The following is an 11,164-nucleotide window of genomic DNA, read 5'->3' as shown; positions in this document are numbered from 1 at the left end:
TCATTTTCTCCCATTTGGTATAACATATACACATCAACATCAATTTAAGCCTTAAGATAATCAAATATCATTAAAATTATCCTACCCTCCTTCTCACTCTTTTCTTCAGTCTTGAAAAGGTCAACAATAGTATCCCACGTACCCTTGTTTAATTAATTAGCCCCTTTTGTAGATATTAATATACTATTTCTCCAGCCGCCCATCCAACCCAATTCAATCTATATATAAATATGCACAGAAACAAACCTAGAGATAAGAAACTAACCCTTCAGAAATAGAGATTGACAATCAAAAACAACAGAAAGGTAGCTAGCTAAATTTGGATATATGGAGAAACCATGCAAGTCAAAGAAGAAAACAATCTTCAAGTTGTTACCAAAAGCAGCTGCAGCTGCTGTTTTTATATTACAAAATGCACATGCACCTTTTAGTCCAAGTAGAGAACAGAGATTAGCCACAGATCATCATCATAAAAATCATCATTATAAAGGATATGCTGGTCCCATCATATCAGTAATCCCAGCAGATCAATCCGGAAGAAATAAATCAGAACCAAGTTCACCAAAAGTTTCATGCATTGGCCAAATCAAACGCAACAAGAAGAAGATGTTGAATTGCAGCAGCAGTAAAAATCTGCAAAAATATCATGTTAAGAAGAAATCAGTGTCCAGTTTTGGAAATATATTTGCTGGTAAATCATCAAAATTACTTCCAGGGAGGAAATCTGATGTTTCAGCTGATAATATTATTGCTAAGCTTCCTGATAGAGCACCTTGTTTGAGTCAAATGAAAAGGTTTGCTAGTGGAAGGGAACCTTTGACCAACTTTGACTGGAGATCAACACAAATTACACCAGAAGATCATGATCTTAAGTATTATACAGATGATGAAGACAGAGGATACAGTGAGGATGAAGAAGATGAATTAAACACTGGTTTTTCTGCTCCAATAATATTAGGTAGATGCAGAACAAATATTACTTTGGAGCCAAGGAAAGAAATTAATATATGGAAAAGGAGAACCATGAATCAACCTAGGCCTCTTCAATTGAATACCGTTGTTGGCTAAGTGTTTTATTTTTTTACCTTCCATTTCTTTAATTCTCTTAGTTCATTTGTTCTTGATTCATTTCAGTGTAATAGTTTATAATAATGCTCAAAGTGAAAATTCAGTATTTTTCAAGTAGAGTTGAAGTTATCTATACTGTATATAGCTTAAACTATTTTCGAGTCTATGTATCAGCTTCTCCGATCCTATGGAAAGGGGTGTTCTGGAGCACCAATAAAGTTGGTCTTCGTGTGAAATATAGATTATGAGTTCGAGTTGTGAAAGCAGTCACTAATACTTGTATTAGAATATGTTGTTTACATCATACCCTTGGGGTGCTATCCTTACCCCGACCATGCATGAACACGAAATACTTGTACAGCGAGCTGCTTTTTATCAGCTTCTCCGATGATTTTAGGGTTCTGGGCTGAATTCTTGATTAAACAAGGAACAAAAGCCAAGCCATGATCCGACCAAGGAAGAATCAAAGAATATATAAAAGAAGCTATGCTTGCATGAGCCGAGAGTCTATTGGAAACAGTTTCTACCTTTACAAAAGTAGGCTGCGTACATATTACCCTTCTCAGACCCCGATTATTATGAGTATGTTGCTGTTTTAAATAAAAGAAGCTATTTAATTTATTTGTTTCCAGTCCACACGCAATTTATGGATGTTCTTTTTTTTCTATTATTATCATCTTTTTATATGGATGTTCACGTTCACCTACAATTTTGTTAGGTGGTAGCTACTAATTAATTACGCACGCAGTTGTTGTTCGATGTGGGGGGCTCGGCAAACCAGCAGCCATAATTGAGCGTTTAATTCCAAATATTTCTTACTCCCTCGTCTTAATTATGACAATATTTCCATTTTAGCCATTTAAAAAAAATATGACATCTTATTTTATTTGGTAATAATTTAAATTTAAATTTTATCTTTTATCCTTAATGAAATAATTTATATCTAAATAAATATCTATGATTTGATTTAGACTAAAAGGTTGCAAATTTTTTTTTTCTTTTTTAAACTCGGCGCCCAATCAAACATTATCACGGAATGAATGAATCCGTATATTATGTATAGATCACTAGTTTCAAAGTTAAAGAAGATTTTTCAATCAGAGAAATTAAAATCCATATATTGTCATAACATATGATTTTTGTCGTGAACAGTGTTAGTTCAATTAATCCACCGACGTGATTATTGAGCTTAGTTTAAGCGGTGCGATACAGAGACAAAAATATTCAGCCATGAATGGTACAATTATATGTAATGAAATCTTCTTGGGAAGTTCCTCGAAAGAAATGAGTTTGCTCTCACGTTTTTAAGAAACTTTTATTCTATTGACACCTTTTTCATGCGAGTTATTGCTATTTGTTTTTTGGTTAATCAGAAAGGATAATTAGGTAGAAGAAAAACTATAATCTTGACAAATTACAAATGCAACTGAAACTAGAGTTAGCCTGTCAAAAATAAGAATGAACGAAGCATACATGTTAAAAATAGTTTGGTTTACATATACAACTCACTTTGTTGTAAAGTAGAACGAGCCCATAACCTTCAAAATTTAGAATTCCACTTTGTAATTGCAGTATACTTTACTAGCTTCTTGCTTGAGAAGTATTTGACGGATATTTTCTCTCTCTATATATATATATATAACAAAACTACGAACTAATCTGAAGTTTCCTTTCTCAAAAATGATATGACTGATTGTTTTGCTTACCTGATTAATGGGCATGAGCTTCTTCTTTTAGGTGAAGGGAATTGGAAAATAATTGAGCTGGACTATCGGTTTGAACTGGCATACAGCGTTTCGCAGGCCTTAAAATCCATTTTACTAACGGGCCAATATTTTTTAACAAAGTTCATTTGTAGCCACTAAGGCCAAACTTATATCACCTGATAGTCACAAAATAACCTCATACAAGTCATAGCCTAAAAATAATAATAAAGGCTAGCAACTGAAAAACCTGAAATCATACGTTCAACGCAAACCAAAAGGAAATCACTCCTAAACGATTTTGTATCCTAAATCCACGCCTCAAGTATGGAATCTTCAACCCCCAAGCAGTATAAAAGTCGCCCAATTATTCACATTGTCAAAAAAAATTCTAGGATTTCTGAAGAGTAAACCCAGAGCAGAGCTCCAAAAAATTCACGCTGAAATTCAAAGCTTTTGCACAATTGCGGCTTACAATCACCTTAATAGAGTTGAGATTTCGTTCTTAAATTGTGAAATTGATACAAAATCGACAAACTCAACTAATGTCTATGAAGATTGTGAATGTTGGAACTATTGTAACAATTTTGTTTTCGATTTTACTTCTACATAGTGGTGAGTGGGTAAGTGAAAGTAAATTTGTTAATTTCCTTGTTAATGGTGTGCTGATCAATTCGGACTGTAGCTCTGGGTATTTTGTTGATGAGATATACAAGCAATTGGGTAGATATTCAATTACAAGTGCGATGTAGATAAAATATACAGTGAAGGATGGCTATATAGCAATTCTAATATACAATAATATGAGTGTGCGCTTGTATATGGAGATGAAAAAGAAAAACTTAGATATCATTGAATATCCATTATGCATAACGTTGAAAACTATGTGTTCAAGTGTTGAATGCTCATATTCAAGTTCATACTTGGGTGATAACTTACTCGCAACAACTTCAGCTGGTTTACAATGTCAGAACGTAGAAGAAGTACACAGAACTAATATTGTTGAGATGATGGATAATCATGGAAAAGAAGACAAAAATGAGATAATGAAGGAAAATTGTATAATAGACAATTCACAACATGAAGAAATTACAGAAGGTCAGTTGTATTGGGACAAAGATACACTCATTAGTGTAATAAAGCACGACGCAATACGAGAAAAATGTCAATTTATAGTAGATAGATCATCTACAACAAGGTACGATTTCTACGTATGAGATTTCACTTCTCTGTAATTTTGTGTATATTTCTTGTACAGAAAAAGTATAATTATTGTATAATGAGATTGCATATGTATACTGTTTGTTTATTTGAGATACAAGTGTAAAAATCTGAAGAAGTGCATTATCATAACATTATATTTTAAATAGGTATTGTCTTACATGCGTCGATGAAAGTTGCAAATGGAGTCTTAGATCTTCAAGTCTACACAAATCAAATGTCTTCAAGGTTAGACGGTTCAATGATGTTCACACTTCCCCCAAAGACGAGTAGACTATTTTCACAATGTCATGCTAGTTCGTCAGCCATTGCAAAAATAATTTGCAACAAATATGCCAATCCAAAAATAATATACACTCCGGCAGACATCATGAGCGACACGAAACAATAATATGGGATTAATATGAGTTACGTAAAAGCTTATAGAACAAAAGAAAAGGTGCTTGTATATGATAAATATAAAGTGTCGCTATATAAATCAGAGGTCACTGCTAAGAGGGATACCACGCGAATCTTATAGTAATTAAACTGCAGGTCACTTGTATATGATAAATATGACATATCGTGGTTCTGTCACAATATTACATAAATCAGAGGATGGGCGCTTCATGTATGTTTTTGTCTCACTAAATGCATCAATCATATGATGGAAATATTGCTACCATATTGTAGTGGTTGACGGCACATTCCTTAAATCATCACACATGGGGACAATGTTAACAGCTAGCGCACAAGATGCGGCAGGTGAATATGTCGCAGTCTCGTATAATAATTATATATGGTATAGATAGTTGTTATCCATGTATAACAAAAAAAACATGTGGATAATTTCTTATTTGCTTAACCAAGTAAAACATTTTCACTAGCATATGTTGTTGTCGATTATGAAAATGATGCTTCCTGGGAATGGTTTTTTGAAATGTTTAGATAGGCTTTTGGGAAAAGGGAAAGGATGTGCATCGTATCCGATCGTCATACAATCATATTGAGGGTTGCTTCGATTGTGTATCCATAGGTATCTCACTGTGTATGCATCTTCCATCTTTGGAATACATAAAGAATCAGTTCAAGAAGAACCATGACCGGCTGAGGGAAGTATATTTTGCAATGGCCAGGGCATACAAAATTAAAGATTTTAATCGCCTCATGCAAGATATGGACAGCATTGATAAGAGGGTAAGGGGTTACCTGTTCTAAATTGGTTATGAAAAGTAGTCCATAGCGCATTCCACTATTAATAGATCCATGGTGATGACTTCAAATATTGCTGAGTCACTTAATGCAAGAAATAGAGAGGCAAGAGAACTGCCAATCATGAGTTTGCTAGATTACATGATGAATTTGGTTATGGAATGGAATAATATAAATAGAATGACTGCAATGGATACATTTACTGTCCTAGGAAAAAAATATAACGAAGTACTGAAGGAAAATAGCAGTTTGTCGCAGAAGATGATGGTAAATATTCTTTGATCATGTCTTACTTCATACACCTGAATTACATACTTTGACAAAAATGCATTAATACTTGTGATATCCCTGTTTTACTAATGATATCTATTTAAATTTAAGTGAGGCCTTCAACCGATTATGTATATGTAGTAATGGATGATGAACAAAGGCGAAACATAGTCTGCATGCAAAAAAGGAAATGCTCGTGCAAACAATTTCAAGTGGATGAGATTCCTTGTCCACGTGCTATGGCAGTATTGGACTACACACACATAGAAGCACCCAAATATTGTTCTGCCAATTATACCAAGGAATACTTCAAGAAGACATATGAAGTGCCAGTTAATCCACTTCCAGATGAAAATACATGGGACCTTCCAACAGAGGTGTTAGATAATATGGTCCTACCACCGATAGTGAAGGGCATATCAGGAAGACCAACGAAGTCGCGACGCAAGGGACTTTATGAATATATGTATATTGAAACAGTTACATGTGGACTGTGTGGAAAATAAGGACACAACAGAAGAACATGCAGGAATGCTCGAGACAACTAGTAGATAACTGTTTTCCTTGTGAATGTTACTGTTAGAGTATTGGAAAAATAATAAGATTTGCAATCAGATTCTCTTTGATGTATGAATAAAGATACTACGTTTTGTCGTAATAAAAGTATTGGTAGAAATTTTATTCCAAATACTATTATGGATGTCACTATATAGATGTCAATATATAAAATATATACAAAACAGACTGTCACTATACAAAAAATATACAAAATAGACGGTCACTATACAATTTATATACAATAGACTGTCACTATACAAAAAACATATAAAATAAACTGTTGCTATATAAAATATATACAAAATAGATGTCACTATACAAAATATATATTAATTAAATATTAATGTCAAAACCAACAGCGGAACAAATATGAATATATCAACCTTCCAAGACTGGTAGTACTTAGTCACGAACTATAACTGAATACATGGAATGATCTCAAGGATCGAATACTCAATACGAGCTGCTGGGACACGAGCACCAGAATAAGAACCAGTCTCTCAAGACCTCTTGGCCTCCCTCTCCTCTCTATCCCGGGCAAGCATGCCCTCCAATCTCCTGGCGATATTCACAACCTGATGATAAGAAATATCCATCTCCAACTCCCTAGCCATACTAATCCTGATACTGGGGTGGAGTCCCTCAATAAATCGCCGAACCCTCTCTCGAACTGTGGCAACCAAGGCCGGTACATGTCGGGCCAAATCACTGAAGCGGACTGCATAGTCTGACCCAGTCATAGCACCGTGGCGCAGCTGCTCAAACTCCGTGCGCTATGAGTCCCTGAGGCTCTGAGGGACATACTCTCTCAAAAATATGTCCGAGAACTGAGTCCATGTAAGTGAAGCTGCCTCAGCCGGAGTACTCAACTCATAAGCACGCCACCACCGATAGGCTGCTCCTCTAAGGTGGAATGTAGTAAAAGAAACTCCGCTCGTCTCTACTACGCCCATAGTACGGAGAATACGATGACACTCCTCCAGAAAACCATGAGCATCATCTGTAGCCAACTGTTTGATTAATAATTAACAGTACAATAAAATGAAAAGACTTCAAGGGACTGCGACGACCAAGCAGCTCTACCTTGAATCCTTGCGATCACATTTTAACTCTGTCTGAGTCCGATAGCTCCAATACCTGGCTCTACACAAAAATGTGCAGAAGTGTAATATGAGTACACCACGGTCGGTACCCAGTAAGTATCAAAACTAACCTCAGTGGAGTAGAGACGAGGTACAGTCAAGACATTCACTAGTCTAAAAAATGTGCAATATGATATACAGAATAATAGAAAATAAATAACAATAAGGACAACACAAATCAACCAGTGAAATGCACAGCAGGACAACAAGAACACTATTAATATTGCTCAACAATAATAAATACAAGTACACCCAATCAAATCAAGTTCTTCAAATAAATATCTTTCACATATAATTCTTCCAAATAACTCTCTTTCAAATATAATTTCCTCAAATAAATATCTTTCAAATACAATTCTTTCAATAAATCTTTTTCAAATATAATTTCCTAAAATAAATATCTTTCAAATACAATTCCTTCAAATACTACTTTTTAAATAAAAATCCTTCCAAATAGATATTTTGAATATAATTCATTCAATTAAAGTCACAATGTGACACCTCATTCCATAATCATAAAAGTACGGGTCTCAGCCCTTTTTCATATTTTCACGGCACTTCTTGCCCATAATTAAATCATCATATTTTCCCCAGCACTTCATGCCCACGTTTCATATCTCAACTGCACGGATGCTTCACATGCCAATATCATCATTATTTACTCACGGCACCTCGTGCCCAGATATTTTTTCATAATCTGCCTGGAAATAGCCACAAGCTCTCAATTTCAACATAAATCAAACTATTATCAATTTACCAACAACAAGACAAATTGCACAAGGTATAAAAATAAACACAAGGAAAATCACAACATCACATAAAATCCCCAATGCAACCACTCCACCTCATTACATATCATCCCTGATAATAGCCACCATTTTCTCTCCTATAGCCACCCTTATCACGTCTATAATAGCCTCTCTTATCCTTCTGCCCTGACAATATCAATAGCTACCCTTATCGCTCTTATTGCCACCCTTATCTCTCATATAGCTACCCTTATCTCTCCGCCCAGATAATATTCCAACAAACACAACAACAGTGAAATGTCACCCTTATACCCACATAATATCAACAGTGGAATGCCACCCTTATATCCTCAAAATAACAACTCACACAACACAATAATTTATACGGAAAATTATCACGGCAACATAACAAAATCAATTCATATCACAATTTGCCCAATGGCCACAACCAAATTACAAAGATACAACCAAATCAATTAATTTCACAACAAATAGTCGAAGGCTCCACACAATGTGTATAATACCACAAAAACAATCAATAGAGATAGAAATTATTCAGCATAAAGCAAAGCCTTCATTAATCTAAATTTAGATAATTATATTAACCCATCTTCTTAAGCTTGCTTAATTAATTATTTGCATAAGAAAAATTTATAATGAAATTAAATTCCAAGAAATATCAAACCATTGAACTCACGGAATTCACATAAATATACAAGTAATAATTACATCGAATTGTCGTATAAAAACAAGTTCAATAAATGTGATTCGAGGCATGGCAATTAGATGATTAAATATATACCAATAATTATTCAATTTACTACACAATGTGCCCAAGACTTTAACTCAATAAATTTTGCACACATAAACCCGGGTACGTACTCGTCACCTCACGTACACGGCTTTTCAAATTTTACAAATGGCACATAAGACTCGATGCCTAAGGGGTAATTCCCCCACTCGAGGTTAGACAAGACACTTATCTTTTTTAAGTTATGCCGATATTCCAAAATCGCCTTATTGCTTGAATTGACCTCTGGACAGCTCAAATCTATCCAAATTAATTGTACTGCTTCATTAATGTTCATCAGAAATAATTCCGGATAATAAAATGTCGACTTAAAAATTTATTCCAAAAACTCAACAAAAGTCAACGCGGGGCTCGCCTCTCGGAACCCGACATAATTTTCACAAAATCCGAACTCCCATTCCGATACGAGTTCAACCATACCAATTTTATCGAATTCCAATAACAACTCGACTTCCAAATCTTAAATTTTTATTTTTGGAAGATTTTGCAACAATCTTGATTTCCTCCATTTAAATCCGAATTAAACGATGAATATAACATTGGATTCATAAAATATAATCACTTTTGGATGTAGAAAACTTACCCCAGTCGAAGTCATGAAGAAACCCTTAAAATCGCCCCAGAACCGAGCTCCAAAATCAATTTTTGTGTTATGAACTCAAACCCCTGTTTTGGGACTTTTTAATTCTACTCAGGTATTTTTTTTCTTCTTCGTGAACGCGACATCTACCTCGCGTTCGCGAAGCACAATTTCTTCTGACCCAAAATCCTTCGACGCGAACGCGGTCCACTACTCGCGAACGCGGACCTTTACCGACCCCTCTCATCGCGAACGCGACCTCACCTCCGCGAACTCGTAGAACAAATGTAGGGGGTCCCCAGTTGCCTCTTCTCTTCTTCGCGAACGCGTAACACCTCTCGCGTTCGCGATGCACACCCTGTCCACCCTTCTCGAACGCGTCCTTATCTTCATGAAAGCGAAGAACAAATATTTCCAGCCTCTCAATTTCTCTTCGTGAACGCGAGGCTCCACTCGCGAACGCGATGAAGGAAACCAGATGGGGCATCAAAAAAATTCCAGCAGAGTTCCAAGTCCAAAATCCAACCCGTTAACCGTCCAAAACTTACCCGAGGCCCCCGGGACCTCAACCAAATATATCAACAGGTCATAAAATATCATACGAACTTAGTCGAATTCTCAAATCACGTCAAACAATATCAAAGCGATGAATCGCACCTCAAATCAAAATCTATGAACTTTGAACTTTCAAATTCTATATTTTGTGCAGAAACACATCAAAATAATCCGGAATGACTTTAAATTTTACACACAAGTCATAAATTATGTAATGGAGCTATTCTAATTTTCGGCATTGAAATCCGACTCGTTATCAAAAATTCAACCTTCGGTCGGACTTTCCAAAAATCTTCTATTTTTTAACTTTCGCCAAAATACGTCGAATTGTCCTACGGACTTTCAAATCCAAATATGAACATACGCCTAAGTCCAAAATCTTCATACGAAGTTATTTCTATCATCGAAATTCCATTCCGGGGTCGTTTGCTCAAAAGTCAGCCCTCCGGTCAACTCTTTCCATTTAAACTTCTAAATAAGAATTGTTCTTTTAATTAAATTCTGAATCTTTCGAAAATCAAACTCGACCACACCCGCGGGTCATAATACATATTAGGAAGCTGCTCGGGACCTTAAGTCGTTGAACGGGGCGTTAATTCTTAAAATAACAAGTCAGGTCGTTACATTCTCCACTTCTTAAACATACGTTCGTCCTCGAACGTGCCAAGAATCTTTTTGAGGATTTTAAATTACTGAGTGTATTCTTACACACATACTCGTGGGTGATTCTACGTCCCTCAATTTAACATGGGTCCGACAGCACCATCTCAATTGAGATTATTTCTTTGATTTACACTTATAAGCCTTAAAACCAATTTCTTACACTCCAAACATTTTTAAAAGGCCTGATTTTCACATCAATGCACGGTATTAGTGCCAACTGGCTATAGCCACTCGTGCCTACACACACATCAACTTTTTGATAGTGTTGAAGTACTTCAAAAAATTTCTGGGGTGTTACATTCTCCCCCACTTAGGATCATTCGCCCTCAAACACATAACATAACTTATCTCTTCTTTTGCACATCTTAATCCCCCAAATTTTACTAACTTCCAATTTTTTTCCAGAAATTTCGGTAGAGTCTCCCCTGTAATTAGGCCTATCCATCTGCTAGAGTAACACCAAAACAACTCTTAACAATACATCCACAACCCAACAAAATACCACAAGGTATATATCAATAACACTAATCTCAGCATTACAAGCACGGCATTATCATAATGATATTAGGACATGAACCACATCATATGTATGCCCATCACCACATCTCTGGTCTTAAAAGTTATTCATAATTAATTCCAGCATCATCAATTAA

General features: G+C 35.5%; 2 protein-coding genes across 2 annotated transcripts; both read left to right on the top strand.

The window, feature by feature from the left end:
- The first annotated feature begins 218 nt into the window (after positions 1-218).
- LOC107806074 (uncharacterized protein At1g76070) lies at positions 219-1,185 on the top strand. Its single transcript, XM_016630193.2, has one exon. It carries the CDS (start codon positions 328-330, stop codon positions 1,066-1,068), a length of 741 nt encoding a protein of 246 aa, XP_016485679.1. The 5' UTR covers positions 219-327; the 3' UTR covers positions 1,069-1,185.
- Positions 1,186-5,596: 4,411 nt separating this feature from the next.
- On the top strand, positions 5,597-5,959 carry LOC107806082 (uncharacterized). Its single transcript, XM_016630201.1, has one exon. It carries the CDS (start codon positions 5,597-5,599, stop codon positions 5,957-5,959), a length of 363 nt encoding a protein of 120 aa, XP_016485687.1.
- The last annotated feature ends 5,205 nt before the right edge of the window (positions 5,960-11,164 follow it).

This window comes from Nicotiana tabacum, chromosome 15 (assembly GCF_000715075.1).
Source record: "Nicotiana tabacum cultivar K326 chromosome 15, ASM71507v2, whole genome shotgun sequence".
NCBI lineage: Eukaryota > Viridiplantae > Streptophyta > Magnoliopsida > Solanales > Solanaceae > Nicotiana > Nicotiana tabacum.
The sequence above is the reverse complement of the archived record's forward strand: the minus strand, read 5'-3'. Positions and strand labels throughout refer to the sequence as shown.